The 24,235-nt window shown below is 49.1% G+C and overlaps 1 protein-coding gene across 1 annotated transcript in view; it reads right to left on the bottom strand.

Annotated features, from left to right (window-relative positions):
- The window catches only part of ONECUT3 (one cut homeobox 3), a 60,379-nt gene extending 38,128 nt beyond the window's left edge, over positions 1-22,251 (bottom strand). The window contains exon 1 of the mRNA XM_083720560.1: positions 21,105-22,251. Within this exon, the coding sequence (XP_083576686.1) occupies positions 21,105-22,188 (1,084 nt within the window). The 5' untranslated portion in view covers positions 22,189-22,251. The remainder of the gene's footprint in view (positions 1-21,104) is intronic.
- Between the last annotated feature and the right edge of the window lie 1,984 nt (positions 22,252-24,235).

The raw sequence follows: 24,235 nt of genomic DNA, 5'->3' as shown, positions 1-24,235 counted from the left end.
TTCCCAACCTTCCTTCCCACACAAACACGACTCGGATGCTATTCTCCTTGTCTCACCAAACAACCTGTTCCCTGATTTCTGTGTGCACATCGGACTGTTCGAAAAAACACATCCCTCCCCAGAATCCTGTGAGCTGTAATTTAACACACACACCCCAAAATTAAAGAACTACAGTTCCCAATATTTGAGGTGTGCGCTTTAAATGTATGTAAGGGCCTTCTCGGTGGTGGCGCCCGCCCTGTGGAACGCCCTCCCACCAGATGTCAAAGAGAACAACAACTACCAGACTTTTAGAAGACATCTGAAGGCAGCCCTGTTTAGGGAAGTTTTTAATGTTTGATGTATTACAGTATTTTAATATTTTTTGGAAGCCCAGAGTTGGGGAAGCCCAGCCAGATGGGCGGGGTATAAATTATTATTATTATTATTATTATTATTATTATTATTATTATTAGTCAGGTGGACTACTACTTCCTCTGGGGTTAAGCTCGGTAGAACACACTTACTCCCAAGTAAATATGCATAGAAAGGGCTGTTAGGCGACATATATGTATTGATTACCAAACTATCTATCTATCTATCTATCTATCTATCTATCTATCTATCTATCTATCTATCTATCTCTATCTATCTATCTATCTATCTATCTATCTATCTATCTATCTATCTCTATCTATCTATCTATCTATCTATCTATCTATCTATCATCTAAAAACACTATATTCTTGGTGCTGTTAGCTTGCTGCATGCAATAAAGATTCCCTTCCAATTCTACAGTTCTATGATACCATTAACATTGACCAAATTCAGAGCAGGCCTATTGAAATTAATGGACCTGCCCTTTAATTTCAATTTACCTGGCTCTAATCAGGACTTAGACGCAACCCCAGGTCACCAATATTCAAGGCAAGCTAGCTGTGTATAACCCTATAAATAAATAATAAATAATAACAATAATTCATTGTTGTTGTTTTTTGCTTGTTCGAATTCCAAGACGGCGACATCCAAACGGATGCAATTCAATTTATTTAAAACATCTAAGACCGTGCCTACCAAACGCGGAGGTTCAGTTTCACTCCGCTTAGAGCGCGCCACAAGCTTCAAACGATTATTCCTTTCCCTCCCGTCCCGGATTAAAAACACCCAAATATAATATTGCTGGCCCGCGATCGTCGCCAGTTTTTGTGTCTCCCTCGGTTTACGTTTTCGAGAGTCAACAGCGAAATACGACGACAATGAAATACTCAGTTGCGTCGAAGAGGCTAAGACCTCGCGTTCCAGCACTTTCTTACTTAGGCGTAAGCCTCGTTGCGCTCGGTAAGGCTTACTTGCGAGTAAGCAAAGCGTTGTGATCGGTCTGTTAAGCTGCCCCCCTTAAAAAAAAATCAAATCAAGGCCATTGGGTTTCGAAAGGGCTTTATTTTGCTTGGATCGGGTCCTTCGTTTCCCCACTGAAAGACCCCAACGCTTAACAGACTTTTATGGGATTAAGAAGCATTGCACGCCGTGCTTACTTGCGAGAACACTGCGCTCTGTAGAGCACTGGGGACACTGAAGCTATTTATTATTATTATTATTATTATTATTATTATTATTATTATTATTATTATTATTAATCTCAGAGCAAGGGACCTAAATTAGGCTGTGCACACACCATATATTTAAATCCTGGAAACTGCAGTTTGTGAATGGTGCTGGGAATTGTAGCACTCTGAAGAGTCCGCTACAGTTCCCAGGATTCTGGGAGAGGCGTGTGTGTATGCTTTAAATATTATTACATTTCTCTGAGCATGACTAACACCGGGCACAACCATAGTTATTGTGAGGAGGGGTCGACCGCCACCGTCCTTTTCCTGTCTATTTCTGCTTAGACATCCGGCTCTTTAAAAACCGGAGAGCATTTCCTGGCGCCTACTGGGCAGCGGTGCCCATGAGCCTGTGCAGAGCGCATTTATCACACACACACCCTCAGCTGGGACGGAGCAGGAGGGCTTCATGAGGGCAGCGACGTGGTCCCACCCAGGCAGGAGTCATTCCCGACACGCGCTTAGTCTGTTTTGCTTTTCCACTTTAAGGAATGATAAAATATTCAGCTCAAGAATCGGAAAACCAAAGGTTCTTCCTTCAAGGCGCAGCAGCGAGGAGCCCAACCTTAAGCCCTACACGGAGTAGACTGGTTGACATGAAATGGGGCGAGCCTGATTTAGGCCTGTCGATTTTTCAACGGGATTACTCTAGAGTTGGCTCCAACCAGTAGGACTGCTGGCTTGCTGGCAAGCTCTCCAAGGTGGCTCTCTGACTTTCCCATCTGGGCGACTTCCAGTACATATAAAGACAGAATAAAACGTCAGTCATTAATAACTTCCCTAAACAGGGCTGCCTTCAGATGTCTTCTAAAATCAGACAGTTGTTTATTTCCTTGACATCTGATGGGAGGGCGTTCCACAGGGCGGGCGCCACCACCGAGAAGGCCCTCTGCCTGGTTCCCTGTAACCTCACTTCTCGCAATGAGAGAACTGCCAGAAGGCCCTCGGAGCTGGACCTCGGTGTCCGGGCAGAATGATGGGCGTGGAGATGCTCCTTCAGGGATACTGGGCCGTTTAGGGCTTGAAAGGTCAGCACCAACACTTTGAATTGTGCTCGGAAACGTCCCAGGAGGCAATGTAGGTCTTTCAGAACCCGTGTTATGTGGTGTCCACGGCCGCCCCCTGTCCCCAGTCTAGCTGCCGCATTCTGGATTAGTTGCAGTTTCCGGGTCACCTTCCAAGGGAGCCTCACGGAGAGCGCATTGCAGTAGTCCATGAGGGAGATAACCAGAGCATGCACCACTCTGGCCAGACAGTCCACGGGCAGGGAAGGTCTCATCCTGCGTACCATATGGATATTAAAAACACAATAAAACATCAGACATTAAAAACTTCCCTAAACAGGGCTGCCTTCAGATGTCTTCTAAAAGTCAGGTAGTTCCTTCTCTGCTTGACATCTGATGGGAGGGTGTTCTACAGGGCGGGTGCCACCACCGAGAAGGCCCTCTGCCTGGTTCCCTGTAATCTCACTTCTCGCAGGGTAGGAACCACCAGAAGGCCCTTGGAGATGGACCTCAGTGTCCAGGGTGGAGACGCTCCTTCAGGGATACTGGGCCGTTTAGGACTTTCAAGGTCAGCACCAACACTTTGAATTGTGCTCGGAAACGTCCTGGGAGCCAGTGAAGGTCTTTCAGGACCGGTTTTATATATGGCCCCAGTCCCCACAATCTGGATTAGTGGTAGCTTCCGAGTCACTTTCAAAGGGAGCCCCAGGGAGAGCGCATTGCAGTAGTCCAAGCGGGGAGATCACCAGCATTGACCTCCACGGGCCTTTCCTCCTCCTCGGAGTAGGACTTGGCGTCGTCCGCCGCTCTATCTCCTCCTCCTTTTAAATTATTATTTATTTGTTGGGATGGGGAAATAAAACACCGACGGCTCAATTAGTGCGAACAACAGGGGTACTTAAGGAGCCAATTGTGACCAGTGTTTAAATCTTTATTTACCAGAGCCTTGTAAAGACAGAGGCACAATTTGCATCGCTATTAACGGCTTTTCAATAGGGCATTGACTGGAACTAAAGGACGCCACTCGCCCTTCCTAATTAAACACTGGCGGAATTACTCTAAATACGTATGAATACCGCTTGGCCCCCCATAAATAATCCGCTCAGACACTTTGGGAAAGAGGGAGGCGGCGGGAAGGGGGGAGAGAAAGGCCAGGATCCGGGAGGGGCGCACAGCGCCGATTCTGCCTCCGCGCGTCCCCCGGGGCGGAGAAGGAGCCCGGCTACGGCGGAGAGGCTCGGGACCCCGCGGAGACCAAGGCCCGGGCGGAGGGCGAGAAGAGAACAGGGCTCCGCGTGAAACCAAGGACCCGCGTGAAGACACACACACACACACGCGTCCCCTGATTATAAACCTCCCCTTCTTTTTATTTCCCCTTCTCTCTCTTTCTGTTCCCCTTTTCTTCCTTCCTTTCTCTTTCTCCCTTCCTTCCTTTTTCGTTTTCTCCTCCCTCTTCGTTCTCTTGCCCTTTTATTCTTTTTCGTTTCCCTTTCGTCCCTCATTCTCTCTTTCCCTCGCTTCTGTTTCTTTCTCTTCCTTTTTTCTTGCTACTTCACGCTTCCTTCCCTCTCCTTCCCTCCCCTCCTCCTGTCACGCTTTTTAGAGTTTTCTTCCGCTTTTCCTTTATTCTTTTTAATTTCCCCTTCTTCCTTCCTTTCTCTCTCTTTCTCTCGCTCCTTTTCTCCCTCCTGTTTTCTTTCTTTCTTTGCTTCCGCTTTCTTTCTTTGCTTCCGCTTTCTTTCTCTCTCTCTCTCTCTCTCTCTCTCTCTCTCCTTCCTTCCTTCCTTCCTATTTCTCTCTCTCTCTCTCTCTCTCTCTCTCTCTCTTTCCTCCCGCTTTCTCTTTCCTTCCTTCCCCTCCCTCATTCCACAGCAAGCCTGCTACATTCCTTTCCCATCTTCGCCCTTGCGCGCAGAGAGTGACAAACATATACTCGCATCTATACGCTCTATAAAATAAAAAAGGGCTTTCTGCGTCTTGCAGGCACACACCCCACGCGACCTTCGCCCCCCCCACGGCCTTCCCCCACGACGCCCGCCTGCAGAGGCACGCGGACAGTATCCTACCATTGTTGAAGTCAACCATTCCCCCTTCAGACCAATATGGATCGCTTCTAAATCATGGATGGACTGGGGCCCATAGATTCAGCTCTCTCTCTCTCTCTCTCTCTCTCTCTCTCTCTCTCTCTCTCTCCTTCCTTCCTTCCTTCCTTCCATCCATCCATTGTCTCTCTTCCTTCTTCTTCCTCCCTTCCTCCATCTCTCTCGTTGACTCCTTTCGCTCCCCTGCTATTGCCCGATTCAAATAGGACTACTCAGAACAGGCTTGTGACGCTGATCCAAAAGCAGCCAAGATAGAAGCTTAATCAATCCGCTTATTCCATATCGTATGGAATATAACCTTTGAGGGGAAAATACACTCGTATTGTTTGTACAAACGTGCATTATGTGTAGAGGTGTCACACACAGAGACACATAACGCAGGTCAAATATGTTTGCAACAGGAAACCCGATTTTAAGAAATCGTATTGAATTAAAGTGATTCGGTATGATTTGTAATAATTTGGAAAACTAATAAAAATAATTGGGGGGGTGTCAAATATGTAAAACACACACAATATATCACATGCACACAAAAATAACTATTTGCAAATTAATTGGATAGCAATGCAACTATTTGTTAATAGCATAGGTTGTACCCTACCAAAAACAGCTCAGGGTAGGTCCGCTGAAATTAATGGGTTTACTTTCATTGGGTTACGCTGGGACAAATGCTGGATACATCCTGGTATACGGAACAGTAATTTTAAAAGTTGTATAATTTTAAAAGTTGTATCCAGCCATAATAATAGAGGGAGCCGGCACACAGCTCACGGAGCTAACTGCTGCGTAAACCCAGACGCGCAGAGAGAGCGGCTGTTCAGTCCTTTTAAAGGCATCAAACACATCACTTGGGAAGACAGGCGGACAAATGCCAGTGTACTGGAAGAAGCAAAGATCGCCCGTGTCTAAATGATGATTCTTCAACTTCGTTGGACTGGTCATGTTGTGCGGATGCCTGAATATCGCCTTCCAAAACAACTGCTCTATTCCAAACTTTAAAATGGAAAGCGTAATGCTGGTGGTCAACAAAAGAGGTTCAAAGACTCTCTCGTCAAATCTTTAAAAATGTAGTATAAACACCAACAACTGGGAAACACTGGCCTGCGAGCACTCCAAGTGGAGAACAGCCTTGACCAAAGGTGTCCTGGGCTTTGGAGACACTCGAACTCAGGACGCGAGGGAGAAACGTGCCAAGAGGAAGGCAGGCTTGGCAAACCCTTGCCATGATCAACTCCTGCGTGGAAACCTATGTCCCCATTGTGGAAAGACGTGTGGATCCAGAATTGGCCTCCACAGTCACTTACGGACTCCCTGTTAAAACCGTGTTTATGGGAGACAATCTTACTCGGCTACGAGGGATCGAAGAAGAAGAAGAAGAAGAAGAAGAAGAAGAAGAAGAAGAAGATCAAACAGAATACACGGAGGCTGTGTTCCTTGAAGCGTGAGCTGTTGCCCCGGGGTGGGCACCCCTCTCCCGTGTCAATGACTTCCCACATGCAAGACCCCTCCTGCTGCCAAGGGAATGAATATTCCTGCCTCTGGCTTTCTGCTCTGAGACAAGAAGGCAGCGCCTCAATGGAGGAGCAGGACGGGTTTCAAGCTACATGGGACCTCCTGTTTCTATCACTCTGTCTCCTCTCTCTGGTCAGAAACAAGGCATCTGTTAGCTTCTTTCTTCCATTATTTTCCAGCTTTTTGCTTCCTCTTCTGGGGTCTCCTTGTCTCAAACCACCAGCATCCTAGGTCCATCCTATCTCCATCTCTCTCCTGCCCTGAAGCGTCCTGGGGTGAAGGTCTCAACCACTCCTCATCTGGCCAGTCTCTGACAAGTAGACCCTCGTCTACAACGAGTGTGGCTCCGCCCCCCTATTACCCTTGTTTTTTTCTGGGGGATACGCAGGGGTACGCGTGCTCCTAAACATGTTGTGAATCACTGTACTTTTGTCCATTTATTGTATTGGTTTCCCCCGAATTGAACTATAAAATGGTGATTTTCTTGAGCCAAAATGAGAGTACCCCTAAACATTTTTTTAGGGGGTTGGGAATAATCATAAATAAAATATATTTGTGACTATCCTAGTGTGCAGCGAAATGTGCATTACAATTTTATAAACGACGTTAATAAAACAGATCCTGCATTATGGTGAATAGGGTGGGTACGCGAGGTAACGTTAAACCTTTATTAATTTAGCCAAAATTAAGCCTTTAATTCCTAATTCGTTTCACAATTCTGAAGGGTTTGGCTAAATCCACGCCCCGCCCCCAGTAGATGGCAGTTTAAAAATACCCCTTTTTTCTGGTTGATGCCTGGTTTGTCCATATTTAAAATGCATATAAATATCGGCATACGGTGTTTGTGAGAGAGTATTCAAAAGAATAATTTCTGTTTCTCTCCTGCTCGGATCCGTGGCAGACAACTTGAAACCAACTGGATCTGTTTTTAATAATAATAATAATAATAATAATAATAATAATAATAATAATAATAATTTATACCCCGCCCAACTGGCTGGGTTTCCCAGCGCTCGCTCGCTCGCTCGCTCCCTCCCTCCCTCTCTCTCTCTCTCTCTCTCTCTCTAACACACACACACACACACACTTTCCATTGTTTTGTAAATCTTTAAAATTATGTGGAATTATCAGTGAGGACGGCTGGCTCGCTGAGGATAACCTCCCCACCCACCCCTTGACGGGAGATGACTTTCGCGCAAGGGCGATACGTGTAAGCCGCCACGTGCGAAACATGTCCTTCTGAACCCCGCCAGGGCTGCTGAGAGAGGCGCCTCTGGAGATCCATGCCAGGCAAGCAGCCTCGTGGATTGGAAGAGCCACCTCGTTGGACCGCTGCCATTGGCACACGGTGGGAAGTGGACTCTGCCCAACGCGCTCATTAGTCACGAGGTGTAAATGGCTTTTGGCAAATCCCTTTGGACTTTATTTTATTTTTTTATTTTTTTAAAAGGAGAGTGTGTGTTCTTCGGCTCCAAGCGCTGAGGGCGACAGAAACCGGTTTGGAACCGGTTTGCGGGGAGAGGGGCGGGGGGGGTTCCGACGGAAACTGTCTCCGCTGCCTCCCTTGGAGCTCAGACTTGGTCCTTCTGAGTCTCCTGCGATGAAGGACCCCTGCAAGAGTCCCTGTTCTCCAAGCTTCTCCCCTGGAGGTTGAACCAGAAGCAGCGCCACGTGCCTTTGCCCCGGGAGGGGTGGGGACCCGATCCCTCAGCCCCGCCTCCATGTTGCACCGCAGCCCTCAAAGAGAGGTTGCCCAACTCCTGAACATCTCTGAATGACTCCCTGTTCTGCCTGGGTCTCCTTTCCCCATTAGAACTCCAGACTGGTGGCACCTCAATATCATCTTAGGCTTTACACCTATGGAGGACCCAGATGGCCTTTGGGATTTCTCAGGATTCCCAACGGCCCCACGCTGAAGGTTCAGGATGACAGGGTTGGGGGTTTCGGCTGGGTGGGTGGGGGGGCGTCACTGGTTTCCTTCATCCCTGCTGCACAAGTAAAATCTGAAAGATCAGAACACAGCCTCCGACATTTCTCCGACGAAAATAGGGACATCCTATTCCAGAACTGTTTTTATTTTATTTTATTTTATTTTATTATTTTATTTTATTTTATTTTATTTTATTTTATTTTATTTTATTTTATTTTATTTTTACTAATAATAATAATAATAATAATAATAATAATAATAATAATAATAATAATAATAATACCCGGCCCATCTGACAGGGTTGCCCCAGCCACTCTGGGCAGCTTCCAACATATATAAAAACGTAACAAAACATAAAAAAAACTTCCCTATCCAGGGCTGCGTTCAGATGTCTTCTAAAGGTCTAGTAATCAGGGGTCAGCAAACTTTTTCAGCAGGGGTCCAGCCCACTGTCCCTCAGACCTTGTGGGGACGACGACTATATTTTGGAAGAAAAAAAAGGAACAAATTCCTATGCCCCACAAATAAATAAAAGGACACATTCTACTCATTTACAAACACCAGGCAGGCCCCACAAATAACCCAGAGATGCATTTTAAATAAAAGCACACTTTCTACTCGTGTAAAAACACGCTGATTCCTGAACTGTCCACGGGCCGGATTGAGAAGGCGATTGGGTCGGATCCGGCCCCCGGGCCTTAGTTTCCCTACCCATGGTCTAATTACTTATCTCCTTGGCTCCAGGGTTGCATAACTCTATACCCTCCAACATGTCTCCGTTGAAAATAGGGACGTCCTAAGGGAAAGTGGGACATCCCGGGAATGAGATGCCAGGATGTCTTCTGTAAATTTGGGACAGTTCCCGGGAAATGGGGACACTTGGACGGTCTGGATTGGGCCTGTATATGTCCTACTTTGAAAATCTACACAGACATAACCATCTTGTAGACACATTGGCTGGAGAGACTGTGGGCTCCAGTGCGTCTAGGGGTCTCCGCACTAGGTGTAAGGAGATACGCTTGGTGCAAATAAGAGATTGGAATAATGGCATTGCCATTAAATGTTCCTGTCTGCAATCCACCTTCTGACCGAAACCACACAAATCACAGTTCTCCTGTCAGAAAGCAACGCATCTCAAAAGGTTGGTCTCCAAAGTCCTAGAAAGGGACATACACACATGCGTCAAGATTCAGGTTTCCGTAGGTGTGACGTTTTGCTGGGAGAAGAACTCCTCTGAAATTCTTTAAGGACCTGCAACTTTGCTGGACCAGATGAAAAGCCTGTTTTCCTCACGTCTAGCAATCAGATTTCTTCATCGCTGTTCTCAGCAATTGTTATTTGGAAGAAAACTGTCTGCGAACATGGTGCTGATATCCACCTGACCCTCTAAAATTGTCTAATAACACCCCTTCTCTGATGTAAGCCGCTTCCTCTTGCAATAATAATATTAGGTAAAGGTAAAGGGACCCCTGGCCATTAGGTCCAGTCGTGGCCGACTCTGGGGTTGCGGTGCTCATCTCGCTTTACTGGCCAAGGGAGCCGGCGTACAGCTTCCGGGTCATATGGCCAGCATGACTAAGCCGCTTCTGGTGAACCAGAGCAGCGCACGGAAACGCCGTTTACCTTCCCGCCGGAGTGGTACGTATTTATCTACTTGCACTTTGACGTGCTTTCGAACTGCCAGGTTGGCAGAAGCAGGGACCGAGCAACGGGAGCTCACCCCGTCATTGCGGGGATTCGAACCGCCGACCCTCTGATCGGCAAGCCCTAGGCTCTGTGGTTTAACCCACAGCGCCATCCGTGTCCCAGCCAATAATAATATTAATCATCATCATCAACAACAACAATAATAATAATAATATTTATACCCTGCTCAGGGTGGCCCCCAACCGAATATTAAAATCGCAATAAATGCATCCCTCAAGCTGAATATTTTCTGGAACGAGGGAACCTGTGTGACTGGATCGTTCAGATTCATGGAGAACGGCAGCAGGATGGCTTCATCCTGAGAGGATGAAGAGGATCCACAAGTGAGGATACCTCTTGTGTCTCAGAAGGAGTCCTTGCTCTCTACTTTTATCCTGCCCATACGAAGGAAGCCTGCAGTTTTGCACCCAACACGCTTGAAGACTAGCCACATGACCTTCCTCTGATAACAAGGCTTTCTAATGATCCTGTCCACAGGGCTGCCATCTGAATGAGGCAACTGTTATCCTCAAAAGACACCTCTATCTCCCAACCCGTCCACATACCGTATTTTTTGCTCTATAAGACTCACTTTTTCCCTCCCAAAAAGTAAGGGGAAATGTGTGTGCGTCTTACGGAGCCAATGCAGGCTGCGCAGCTATCCCAGAAGCCAGAACAGCAAGAGGGATCGCTGCTTTCACTGCACAGAGATCCCTCTTGCTGTTCTGGCTTCTGAGATTCAGAATATTTTTTTTCTTGTTTTCCTCCTCCAAAAACTAGGTGCGTCTTGTGGTCTGGTGCGTCTTATAGAGCGAAAAATACGGTACTTCCAACTTACTATTCTTTGAAAGGGGAACCAGTGGATTCTAGAAACAGAAAGAGGAAGAAGGCCTCTATAAATATTGCATCCTACCTGTGGCATTTCAAACACCTTTTAACCAGTGGAGCAGTGATTCCCAAACTTGCGTCCCTGGCTGTTTTTTTTCTGGGACTACAACTCCCATCATCCCCAGATAGCAAGACCAGCAGTCAGGGATGATGGGAATTGTAGTCTAAAAACAGCCAGAGACCCAGGTTTGGGAAACAGTGCAGTACCATCACATAAATTAAATTGCAAGCTTCTAGCGGTCAGAGATTTATTATTTAACCCCCTTTTCCTTGTGATACTTCTTGAAGATGTGTAAATATATATCGCCACCTCCTAGGTAAAGGTAAAGGGACCCCTGACCATTAGGTCCAGTCGTGGCCGACTCTGGGGTTGTGGCGCTCATCTCGCTTTATTGGCCGAGGGAGCCAGCGTACAGCTTCTGGGTCATGTGGCCAGCAGGACTAAGCCACTTCTGGCGAACCAGAGCAGCGCACGGAAACGCTGTTTACCTTCCCACCAGAGCAGTACCTATTTATCTACTTGCACTTTGACATGCTTTCGAACTGCTAGGTTGGCAGGAGCTGGGACAGAGCAACGGGAGCTCACCCCGTCGCGGGGATTCGAACCGCCGACCTTATGATCAGCAAGCCCTAGGCTCTGTGGTTTAACCCACAGTGCCACCTGCATCCCTCATCATAATAATCATCTAATACATATTAGGTTCCACCCCATCTGAACACAATGGGAGAGTGAGGGGAACCTGCCAAGTTCACATAAACACACAACACACGCAAATATTTTGACATAAGTCTTGCGGGATATACAGGGATTGGCAGAAAGCAGTTCTGGAACTATGGTTCAGTACATCTGCAAGGATAAAACAACAACAACACACAAAGGCTCCCTGGCCCCTTCTGAATTAAATTACTAGAGCCCCCAATTAAGCCCAAACTCAGATGTAAAAGGCGAGTCCAATTCTTTATTCTTGTTCGTGTTTAATAAATATTTGCTTTCCCCCGTCCCACTGCCTTCAGATATCTTCTAAAAGTCAGATAGTTGTTTATTTCCTTGACATCTGAGCGGAGGGCGTTCCACAGGGCGGGCGCCACCACTGAGAAGGCCCTCTTCCTGGTTCCCTGTAACCTCACTTCTCACAGGGAGGGAACTGGCAGAAGGCCCTTGGGAGATGGACCCCGGTGTCCAGGCTGGATGATGAGGGTGGAGACGCTCCTTCAGGGATACTGGGCTGAGGCCGTTTAGGGCTTTCAAGGTCAGTACCAACCCTTTGAATTGTGCTCAGAAACGTCCTGGGAGCCAATGTAGGTCCTTCAAGACCGGGGTTATGTGGTCTTCACTCCCAGTCCCCAGTCTGGCTGCCGCATTCTGGATTAGTTGTAGTTTCCTGGTCACCTTCAAAGGCAGCCCCATGGAGAGCGCATGGCAGTAGTCCAAGCAGGAGATAACCAGAGCATGCGCCACTCTGGAGAGACAGTCTGCAGGTAGGGAGGGTCTCATCCTGCATCCCAGATGGAGCTGCCCTGGACACAGAATTGACCTGCGCCTCCCTGGACAGCTGTGAGTCCAAAATGACTCCCAGGCTGCTTCCTGTTTCCCTCCTTTGAAATCAATGGAGCTCAATTAGTGCTGCCAATTCATTCCAATGGGTCTTTAGTCAAGTTAGGTACCTGGTCCACTCATTTCAATGGGTCCACTTTGAGTGGAGGTAAAGGTAAAGGGTGATGTCTCCTTGCCAACAAAGGTTCGTATAGTTAAAGCTATGGTTTTCCCAGTAGTGATGTATGGAAGTGAGAGCTGGACCATAAAGAAGGCTGATCGCCGAAGAATTGATGCTTTTGAATTCTGGTGCTGGAGGAGACTCTGGAGAGTCCCATGGACTGCAAGAAGATCCAACCTCTCCATTCTGAAGGAAATCAGCCCTGAGTGCTCACTGGAAGGACAGATCCTGAAGTTGAGGCTCCAAGACTTTGTCCACCTCAGGAGAAGAGAAGACTCCCTGGGAAAGACCCTAATGTTGGGAAAGATGGAGGGCGCAAGGAGAAGGGGACGACAGAGGACGAGATGGTTGGAGAGTGTTTTCGAGGTTACCAGCATGAGTTTGACCAAACTGCGGGAGGCAGTGGAGGACAGAGGTGCCTGGCGTTCTCTGGTCCATGGGGTCACGAAGAGTCGGACACGACTAAACGACTAAACAACAACAACAAAGGTAAAGGGACCCCTGACCATTAGGTCCAGTCGTGGCCGACTCTGGGGTTGCGGCGCTCATCTCACTTTATTGGCCGAGGGAGCCGGCGTACAGCTTCCGGGTCATGTGGCCAGCAGGACTAAGCCGCTTCTGGCGAATCAGAGCAGCGCACGGAAACGCCGTTTACCTTCCCGTCGGAGCGGTACCTATTTATCTACTTGCACTTTGATGTGCTTTCGAACTGCTAGGTTGGCAGGAGAAGGGACCAAGCAACGGGAGCTCACCCCGTCATTGCGGGGATTCGAACCACCGACCTTCTGATCAGCAAGTCCTAGGCTCTGTGGTTTAACCCACAGCGCCATGCGAGAGTTACTGGCCCATAATAACTCTTTGTCCTACATGCTTGCTTACCTGGGAACAGGCCCATTATATCCCAGAAGACTTCCTTTAAACTCTATGGGATTCCAAAGTGGTTTGCTTGAGCTGAATCATACTTGAACCCTCTCCCATGAACACAAACCTTTTGGAAAAAGCAACTGACTACATTAGCATTGCAATGCATTAGCAGTAGTCTCTATAGATTTTAGCTCTGCTGAATTTTTTACATAGGTGGCATTTTTGCTGAGGTTATGATCTGTTTTTATCTTCCTGAGTTTATAACGTTTTAACAACTACCTCTTGTTGTTTTAATGGCGTTCTGGTTTATATTTCAATATCCTATGGCTTAAAAAAAAACCCAACAACATTGTCAGCTCAAAGGCAATATGCTAAATGCATTATTATGATTGTGTTCCCAACTAAATCATACTCTTAAAAAGTATATATGCTAAATGCATTATTATGATTGTGTTCCCAACTAAATCATAATCTTAAAAATATATATATTAAACACCTGGTGGGGTCTCAGGGCGGTCACAGAATAAAACCAAGATATATAAAACCACAAAATACATCATAATAATAAAAATACGTTTTCGCTATCTTAACTCCAGTGTCGTTTAATTCTTTCACTAATCCACTGCTTATATCTCAAATCCTGTCAGGAAATTAATGTCTAGGTGACAGGAGAACCCATCAGCATTCTCCAATCCCCCTCGTCATTTCAGGGCTCTGGGTTCGAGTCCCGATTGGGCGAAATATTCCTGCATTTGCAAGGGGGTCAGACTAGATGCCCTTCAGAGGGTGCAGTGCCTTCCAACTCTTGCCACCCTGTGATTCTGTGATAATCGCTGACAGGAGATGACGCATTATCCAACTCCCAACAGACTCAGTGAGTGAGACCAGAAGTTGGAGTTGTAGCACCTCCGCAACTTCTGGAGTGGCACAGTCTTTGGACTGAGGTTGAATTCTGACAAGACAGAAGTACTGTTTTGGGGGGACAGGGGGCAGGCTGGTGTGGAGGACTCCCTGGTCCTGAATAGGGTCACTGTGCCCCTGAAGGACCAGGTGCGCAGCCTGGGAGTCATTCTGGACTCACAGCTGTCCATGGAGGCGCAGGTCAGTTCTGTATCCAGGGCAGCTGTCTACCAACTCCACCTGGTACACAGGATGAGACCCTACCTGCCCGCGGATTGTCTCGCCAGAGTGGTGCATGCTCTAGTTATCTCCCGCTTGGACTGCTGCAATGCACTCTACGTGGGGCTACCTTTGAAGGTGATCCGGAAACTACAACTAATCCAGAATGCAGCAGCCAGACTGGGGACTGGGAGTGGCCGCCGAGACCACATAACACCGGTCCTGAAAGACCTACATTGGCTCCCAGTACGTTTCTGAGCACAATTCAAAGTGTTGGTGTTGACCTTTAAAGCCCTAAGCGGCCTCGGCCCAGTATATCTGAAGGAGCGTCTCCACCCCCATCGTTCTGCCCGGACACTGAGGTCCAGCGCCGAGGGCCTTCTGGCGGTTCCCTCTGTGCGAGAAGCAAAGCTACAGGGAACCAGGCTCATTAAACCGCAACACTCATTAAACACTCCTCGACTCATTAAACCGCAACACACACACTCATTATCTGCGGAACTCACTGCCATGTGATGTTGGACAACTGGGAGAGAGGGAAAGCAAAGTCACTGGACCTGCCCCAAGGTGAAAGACTTCTGGGAAAAGATTTATAATGAACTGAAAAAAATGTTGAAATATACATTTATAAAGAAACCAGAGGCCTTTCTTCTTGGAATAACAGGTTTGGAATTGCCCAAGAAAAGATGTTAAATTATTTTTGTATGCCACAACTGCTGCTCGAATTTTATTAGCTAAAAAGTGGAAAACCCAAGAATTACCAACGGTGGAAGAATGGCAGATGAAGATGATGGAATTTTCGGAGCTGGCCGACCTGACCGGAAGAGTCCGCGACCAGAAGGAGGAGGAGTATCAGGAAGAATGGACAAAATTCAACGATTATTTAGCTAAATTTGTTAAGTTGAACTAATTGGAAATAGCTTGCAGGCAACAGATTGGCTTAGGGATTTATATACGTTAAGTGATGTTTAATATGTACAATTTTAAATTGAAAAGATATATGTTAATGGACTAAGTTAAGTATATAAGAATTAGGATTCGGAAAGCCGTTATAAGGAAATTATGGAAATTCAACCAAGGGGAAGCGAGGAAGTCACTTAACAATGTTAATAAGTGTAATTTTAATAAGGTTATGATATATGTTTCTTTGTGTGTGTGTTTTGTTCGTTTATAATTTTGTGAAAAATAATTTTAAAAATTGGAAAAAAGAGAGAAAGCAAAGTCACGGAGGAGTAAGCAAAGGCGAAAAAGATTGAACCTCCCCCGTCCACGGCAGTCTATCTTTGAACACTAGATTCCAAGGATAATAAAAAAGAGAGACTGGGGGCTATTCGTTTCGTGTGCTTTCCAGATTGGCAACGGGCGGAGCGGGGGGGGAGGTTGGACTTCGGTCTGGGTAAATAACAGGTAGCAAATGAAGTAATCTCCCTTCTACCCACGCTATTTTAAATTAAAACAAACACCGGATTGCGCCTAGTAGGATCAAGCTCCGTGTAAACGGAGTCGCTCCGGTGTGCCGAGCTTTCCCGAAAGCAGCGCGTTAGTAAGGTCTGGCTGACAATATTTTCGTACAGTCCTCATCAGAAAGCCTTGAAGGGTTGTGTTGTTTGTTTGTGTGTGTGCGTTTTTGCGCGCGATTCCATTCACACAGAGCCCTCTCCGAATCCGAATTAAGCCGGATGGGACAGGAAACAGAACCCTTCGCCCACAAAAGGGTCTGTTTACTAGGGTCTCCCCCTATCTCAGCCGCGTTGCCTCGGTTATAGATAATTGATCCTCGCCGCCATTTGTAAAAATGAAGGAGCTATACTATCGATCCGCCTGCGAGGGAGAGGGGGGGAGGAAAGGAGGGGGTCGAGCGCGATGGGGGGGTGGGAGAGGTCACTGAGATCAGCTGATTTTGACCTATTCAGCAACATCCAAGCCTTGGGAAGGGGGGGGGGATAATAAAAATGGCTCCATCTTAGATGCATATGAGTTTAGGAAGAGACGGCTGGAGGGAGGTCGAGGAAGGAGAGACTGAGAAAGTAGGGAGGGAGGAGAAGAGAAATCGAGGGTTGGATGGAAGGAAATAATGAAATATGGACTGGGAAAAGGAGGATTAAAAGCAGCAGAAATATGGGTAAGAGAAAGGGGGCGGGCAGGGAGGGCGGGTGGTCGGGTCCCAAGTGCTTTGAATGCTCCCCTTGCGACCGACATCTCCCTCCGGCTCAGGCCCGAGGAGAGCGCCCTTCACCCGGGGAAGAGGCTGAGCCCGCGGGACTCGCGGCCACAAGATTCTGCGGAGCACTGGAAAAAGGGGGCTAGGCAGACTCGAGGGGTTAAGGAAGCAGCAGCGTTTAGAAAGCAAAGACATCACCTTGCCAACAATGGTCCGTATAGTTAAAGCTCTGGTTTTCCCAGTAGTGATGTATGGAAGTGAGAACTGGACCATAAAGAAGGCTGATCACCGAAGAATTTATGCTTTTGAATTCTGGTGCTGGAGGAGACTCTTGAGAGTCCCATGGACTGCAAGAAGATCAAACCTCTCCATTCGGAAGGAAATCAGCCCTGAGTGCTCACTGGAAGGACAGATCCTGAAGCTGAGGCTCCAAGACTTTGGCCACCTCAGGAGAAGAGAAGACTCCCTGGAAAAGACCCTGATGTTGGGAAAGATGGAGGGCGCAAGGAGAAGGGGACGACAGAGACGAGAAGGTGGGACAGTGTTCTTGAAGCTACCAGCATGAGTCTGACCAAACTGCGGGAGGCAGTGGAAGACAGGAGGGCCTGGCGTGCTCTGGTCCAGGGGGTCACCAAGAGGCGGACACGACGAAACGACTCAACAACAATCTGGGCTCGCCATTGGCCTGATCCGGCAGAACCCTTATTGTCTTCTTCAGGCCTGTCAGTGGAAGGGGCCACCGTGTCCAAACTGGCGCACACGGACAGTGTTCACTGGCGATGCCATGGTAGGTTTTGAGGAGTACCATCAATCAATCAATCAATCAATCAATCAATCAAACTCTGGCTGTCCCCCTAGACCTTCCCTGGTCGGAAGAATGCACTGACCAGCGTTTGAAACAGGAAACTGGAGGAAATAATCGGTTTTGGGGGCTGACTGTGCGCCCAAACCAGCCATTTATTTCCTCTGAAGTCACGGGTGGAAATTCCACACGGGGGTGGGGTACAGAGGTAGCCCTCTAGGCAGGGGTATCCCTCAACTTTTCAAGGCCCTTAAATTCTCCCTCGCCCTTCCACGCCTATTGCTAAGTGTTCCTTAGGGCACCTATTCGGCTCGCCCCTCTAACCACAGATCTTAAGATCCAGATTCCGCCATCTCCATCTTCGAAGCTATCCACCTATTCCTCAATGTTTGGTTCCTTGTTTGTTTTAAAAAATGATGATTCCAGAATCCGCAAAGTGTTCAGCATTTAATCAGTCCATGCATTTATTTTTAAAACCCTCGCTTTTCATTAGAAAGCCACATTATTATCCTTGCAGCTCCAGAGACCCTCAAAGGAGGAGCGGCTACTATTGGCTCAAATGATTTGGCAGAATTCTGCTCAGAGTAGCCGGTAGACCCATTGATTTAACTGACTTCCTCTTCTCCCTCCGTTTCAATGGGTTTGCTCTGCCCCAGGCCGCAGTTATCAAAGGGAAGGGGTGTCAAAATTGTCTTTTTTTTAAATTTAATTTTTCATTTTCTCATTTTTTAAAACACCCCCCAAATCTTTACATAATCAATCTGCATTTCCCTCGACTTTGCTCCCCTCCTTTTTGCGGTTACTTGGTTTATATCAGATGGGTGGCATACAAATATATTATTATTATTATTATTATTATTATTATTATTATTATTATTTAATCCAGTTCAAGCCGGTTTCCTAATTTCCCCTTCCTATTCCCTTTTCATTATTTATTACTGGACATGTTTATGTCGATCCTTCTAATGTTCTAAGTTGTCTACAATGCATCTTCAGCTAGCTAGTAAATTTCCCCCCATTCTGATATTGAAAAGTCTCTCTTCTTGGTTTCTTATTTCTTCCAGTAAGTTTCACGATTTCTGCAAACTCCCATCAAGAAAAAATGCCTTATGGGTTGGCTTAGACTGAAATGCACGGGCGAAAAGATTTTAGGCCTATCGATTTCAAGAGTTCCTACTTTTAGTGTAATTTAGTTGGAGTTGACATTCGTTATTCGTGTCTCTTAGGGTCTACTCTGAGCAGGGCGCAACACCAGATATTATTATATGTGTTCCTTACTATATATAATGGTGAAGGAGCCGTAAGGAATGCAAATAATAATATCTAGTGTGCCCTGCTCAGAGTAGACCCTGTGGAAGTGTGTGTGTGTGTATATATATATATATATATATATATATATATATATATATAATATTAAAATCGTTTAAAACGAAACGGCATTTTAAAGACACCACACGCGCCCACGTTTTCCTTTACACCCACTGATCAGCGAAAATCGGCTGTGAACGAGACGCAGATGCCAAGTTGTCAAAACCGCGTATAATCTGTCTGCGCGCGCGCGCAGATTGACAAGTGTGCCACCAGACAGGGTGAGCAAGGGGGATTCCGTTTCGGGATTCATTTATTAATTAATAGGGCCAGTTAAAGAATCCATCTGTTTCAAAGCGACCTTTCGGCCGGCGAGGGATGGACAGATAGAATAAACGTTCAGATGGATAAGGGGAAGGAGAGAATGAGAGAATGAGTAAGGCGGGGGAGAATTCCTTCTCTGTAGGTTAAGCATGTTCATTCATTTGACCATTATTAATATTAATTATGGTTTTTTACTATTCTATTGGAAGCAGACCAGAGTGTCTGGGGCAATTAGTCAGATGGGTATTATTATTATTATTATTATTATTATTATTATTATTACAGGATTATTATACCCAGCCACTCTAGGCGGCTTACAGCATCTATAAAAATATAGTAAAATATCAAGCATTAAAAGCTTTCCGATATACGGGGCTGCCTTCATATGTATTATTATTATTATTATTATTATTATTATTATTATTTGCCCCATTCATATACATATATAGCGAATCACAGTGCAAATAAGCGCATTTAACTGTATTCGATCCCTGAGGCAACTGCGGATTTTAGACTTTGCAAGTTCCTTGCAGTCAGAGACCCGCGCGTCCTCTCTCGCCCCCGCCCTCTCTCTTTTTCCTCCTTGAACCTTCTGGATTCTGAAACTGCCTATTCCCCCATCCGTCTGTGGGCATCGCAGGATGAGCTCCTCGTCGCACAGCGGATCGCGCGCGTGTCTGGTGCGCCATAAAGCGCTCGTTCCTGCTCAGAGACTCACTGAGACCAGTGGACCCCATGCGTTTCAATGGGTTTTGCCTTCAACAGTTACGCACTGCTCAGTGTAGACTAATGGACACGGATAGACGTGCCTAGTTTAGGCCTTGGTTCGTTTCAATGAGTATCCTTCTGAGCAGGATTTTGCTCTCAAAGTGGCCTACGTGGTTCTCTCTCCCGCCGCATTTAATCCTCAACGACAACCCCATGAGGTAGGACAGAGGCGGCCCAGTGTCCTAAAACGTTTGGATAAATGGATGGGCCGACGCGTGTCTCCCTCTGTGTGTGTGTGTCTAACCGAATTAGAAAACGGATAATGCTTCGCTCTTGCCTTAGCTAGCACCCGGATTCTGCTCTTGCGCACGTCGGAACGCTGTGCCTTTGTGTTAAACACGTGGCTCACACCAGGCATTATATTCACCACCAATTCTGGGATTAAATATTCAGGGTTGTAGCTGAATCAGAGAAGGGACGTTTAAATGAGCGCGCCCAAGTTGGCCGTGCCCTTTTAAATTCAGCGGGTCTGTTCTGAGCAGGGGTGAACAAAAGAAGCTCCCTCGCTCTCTTGCCCCGGGAGTAAGGCCCATTCAACCCAAGCGGGCTTACTCCTGAGTAGGCAGAGACCCTAGGGCGCTGCAATTGTCCCCAGATACTCCCTGCAGCCAGCGATCAGGAAGATTCATAGACAGAAAGGAGAGACGAATAGGCCCCAATGTATATTGTGCAGAAAACCGGGGGCGGGGAGCGCAAGAGTGAATAAACATCGACCGTGCGTGTTGGCCTTGCGGATCTCCCCCCACCTTTTCCCTGGAACGCCGCCGCTCCCTTTCTCGACACGCGGCAACGGGAAGGGATGGAACGTGTGAACAGACCTTCCCTCCCAATACCCTAGCAAATTGAGGCGATAAAAAAAGTTATGCCGTCAAGAGGGGATGAGGAGGGGGTGTCATCTCCGCCGGAGCTGATCCTCACACACGCCAGCCACTTTCCCTGAGGCTCGGGGCCGCGAAGCAGCGTACACGCATCCTGACCCACACACCTGTAAATCACACTTTTCTTGTAGGGGCGGGAGTTCCTGTCTCATTCCTTTCACAAGCACACCCCTCCCGCTCCCCAATGATTTCTCCGCTTCTTCCCATAGACACCCCCCTTTCCATTCTTTCTCTCTCACCCCCACCCGCCTTTGACATTCCCCGCGGGCGTTCAGACGACCGTGTTCCCTCTCCCAGAGAGGCGCGCGTCAAAGTGGAGAGTCCAGGCTGCCAAGTATGTGTGTGCATGTGTGCGCGCCTGTGCAATTTACAGCTGTTTGGCTCCCGCCCCGCACCCCTCTCCGGACCCCACCAGGCAGCCCCCCAAGTTTTTAGTCCCTAACGCGAAGCCACCTACCCGCCAGCCTCAAGGCAGACATCCTCTGGAACTCGGGTTCTTGCAACCATTTCCACATCCGTCGGAAGGTCTCCCGCCCGGACTTCAGCTTACTCCACGGCTTGGGGTTCCTCAAGAGGTCGGAGAGGGTGCCCTGAGAGCGACACAGGATCCGCTGGGCGAAGATGGCCTGCGGGATGCTGTAGCGCTTCAGCTCGGCCGTGATCCGCTGCGCCACTTCCTTGGTGTTGATTTCCTCCACCTGCCCGGAGCCGCCGCCTTGCGAGCCCGAAGCGGACGAGCCTTGCCTCTCCCGCTCGCCCAGCAGGGCGCCGTTGGCTTGCCCGTGGGGGTGGCCACCGTGGGGGTGCATGCCGTTGAGGGAGGGCATCATGCCGGAGCCCGGAGCCCCCAGACCCCGCGCCAGGTGTTCCTCGCTCCTGGAGAGCATGTGAGGGTCGAAGCCGTTGGGCGAAAGTAACTTGTCTCCGGCCAGGTGGGCGCCGGGCCCGTAGGGGGCCAGCGACTGCTGCCCGTTGTGTAGGCTCAAGCCGTTGGAGAGGGGCGACAGGGCCTGCCCCATAGACGGCATGTCCTTCGGGTAGTGGCCGTACAAGTTCCCCATGGAGGCGGCCAAGCTGCGCTCCTCGCGCATGAGGGTGAAGCTGCCGCTGACGCTCCCGGAGAGCCGCTGGTGGTGCGGCGGGTGGTGGGGGTGGTGGTGCGGGTGGTGATGAGGGTGGTGGTGGTGGTGGAACTTCTCGGAGACGGTGGAGATGGGCGGCAGGTGTTGCAGAGGCGTCAGAGTCGTGTAGGTGCTCATCCCCGAGGGCGACTCGCAAGCCATGCTCATGGCGGGGTGGAGAGGGCCGCTTAAGGTGTGCTCCGGCCGGTAGTCTCCCGCCCCGTCGAGGATGGACGCCATGCTGGAGACCATGGCCGGCCGGCCGTGCGAGGAGACGAGGTTGCGGTGCGCCGACGGGGGAGGAGGCGGAGGGGGAGGCGGCGGCGGAGGAGGCGGAGGCTGCCTGGCGTGCGCCCCGGCGGGGCTCAAGAGCTCCCCGGCCTGGTGGAGGCTGCCGAGCCCGTCGAGGCTCAACTCCATCGCTCGCTCGCTCTCCCCCGGCCAGGCGATCCCTCCTCCTCCTCCTCCTCCCCCTCCCCCTCCTCCTCCTGGATCTCCGCCTCCTCCTCCCTCCTCCTCCTCCTCCTCCTCCCTCCTCCTGTGTCCCCCGCCGCCTTAATCCCGATCCATCTCAGGAGATCTCCATCCGGATCTCTTCTGGGCGCGCGCGCAGGCGGAGGAGCGGATGGTGCTCAGGGGCCGCGGCGGCGGCGGCGGCGGGTCCCCACCCCCCCTCCTGCCCAAAGCTGCGGGGATGGGCGCTCCTTTCCTCTCGGCTCTCGGCTGTGGCTGGTCTCTCTCGCTCGCTGGCTTTTCTCCTCCTCTCGTGTCCGCTGTGGCTGCGAATCGCGCGGCTCTGCTCCTCGGCTCAGCCTCCCTCTCGCCTTGACGTCACGGCGCCCAGCTACGGTCTGTCCGCCCCCCCCCCCGTCCACCGACACCACCCCCAAGCACACACACACACACACAACCTGCCCAGCGTGCTCTTAACGAGCGCCCACCTCCCAGCCTCACTGTGGCTTCTCTGGTGCCTATTATGAATGTGATTTCTGCCTCTCTGTAGAAGGCATCGACCAGCGACAAGGATGTGGGCCCCCCCTTTCTCTCCCCCTCTCCCCCCTTCCTTTCTCTCTCTCACACACGACAGGGAAAGGGGAGTGCTGAGAGGTGGGCGGCGGGGGGGGGGGGAGAAGGGAAAGCGGGGGGCGGGGAGGGGAGAGGCAGCAGCAGCGGGGAGTAAGGGAGAATAGCGATATAAAATCAATTGCGGCTGGAGGGTGAGCGAGAGTTTCAGCTGGGTTGCAGGGCGGGCGGCGAGGGGGAGAGTGTGAATCTGTGGGGAAGGGGAAGGCGAGAAGGAAGGAGGGAGGGAGGGATAGGGGTGAGATTGAGAGAGGGGGAGGGAGGAGGGGTGGAGGAAGGAAGGAAGGAAGGAAGGAAGGAAGGAAGGAAGGAAGGAAGGAAGGAAGGAAGGAAGGAAGGAAGGAAGGGTTGGAGGAAAGGAAAGAATTGAATGCAACAGGAAGCAACGAGAAGAAGGAAGGAAGGAAAGGGTTGGAGGAAAGGAAGGAAAAAGGAAGGAAGGAAGGAAGGAAGGAAGGAAGGAAGGAAGGAAGGAAGGAAGGAAGAGTTAGGGGTGAGATTGAGGGAGGGGTGGAAAAGCAAGGAGGGAGGGAGGGAGGGAGAGTGAGGGAAGGAAGGAAGGAGCAGGGAAGGGTTCGAGGAAAGGAAAGGAATGAATGAAACAGGAAGCAATGAGAAGCAGGAAGGAAGGAAAGGGTTGGAGGAAAGAAAGGAAGGAAGGAAGGAAGGAAGGAAGGAAGGAAGGAAGGAAGGAAGGGTGAGATTGAGGGACGGGGTGGAAAAGGAACAAAGGAAGGAAAGAGAGAGGGGGAAGGAAGGAAGGAAGGAAGGAAGGAAGGAAGGAAGGAAAGAGCAGGGAAGGGTTGGAGGAAAGGGAAGGAAGGAAATGGAAGGAAGGAAGGAAGGAGCAGGGGAAAAAAGAAAATGAATGAAATAAGAAGCAATGAGATGAAGGAAGGAAGGAAGGAAAGAAAAAGAAAGAAAGAAAGAAAAGAAAGAAAGAAAGAAAGAAAGAAAGAAAGAAAGAGGGGAGCAGTGGAAAGAGGGAGGAAAGAAACAGGAAGGAACGAAGGAGGAAGGAAGGAAGGAAGGAAAGAAGGAAAGAAGGAAAGAAGGAAAGAAGGAAAGAAGGAAGGAAGGAGTACTGAGGCTATGTCTTTTGGAACCGGTTAGCTGAGCTCTTGAGCAAGCGCCCCGTCCGCCTCCGCCCCCGACTGTATCAGCGAGCCATACATCACGACACTCCATCGCGCCTAATCTCTGCCTCCATCTATCACGGGGTTTTCTGCTCTATTGGTCTATCTATCCTCGCAGGGGAAAGGCTCTGAGCGCGCTCTGGCGTGTGTGTGCGCGGGCGCGCGTGTGGCGGGGGGGGGGGTCCACAACGGAGGCCAGCCTTGCCCACCCCCCTACTGCAACCGAGGCTTCTCATCTGCCTAACCTT

Source organism: Podarcis gaigeae, assembly GCF_964106915.1.
Source record: "Podarcis gaigeae genome assembly, chromosome: 18".
Lineage (NCBI taxonomy): Eukaryota > Metazoa > Chordata > Lepidosauria > Squamata > Lacertidae > Podarcis > Podarcis gaigeae.
The sequence above is the reverse complement of the archived record's forward strand: the minus strand, read 5'-3'. Positions and strand labels throughout refer to the sequence as shown.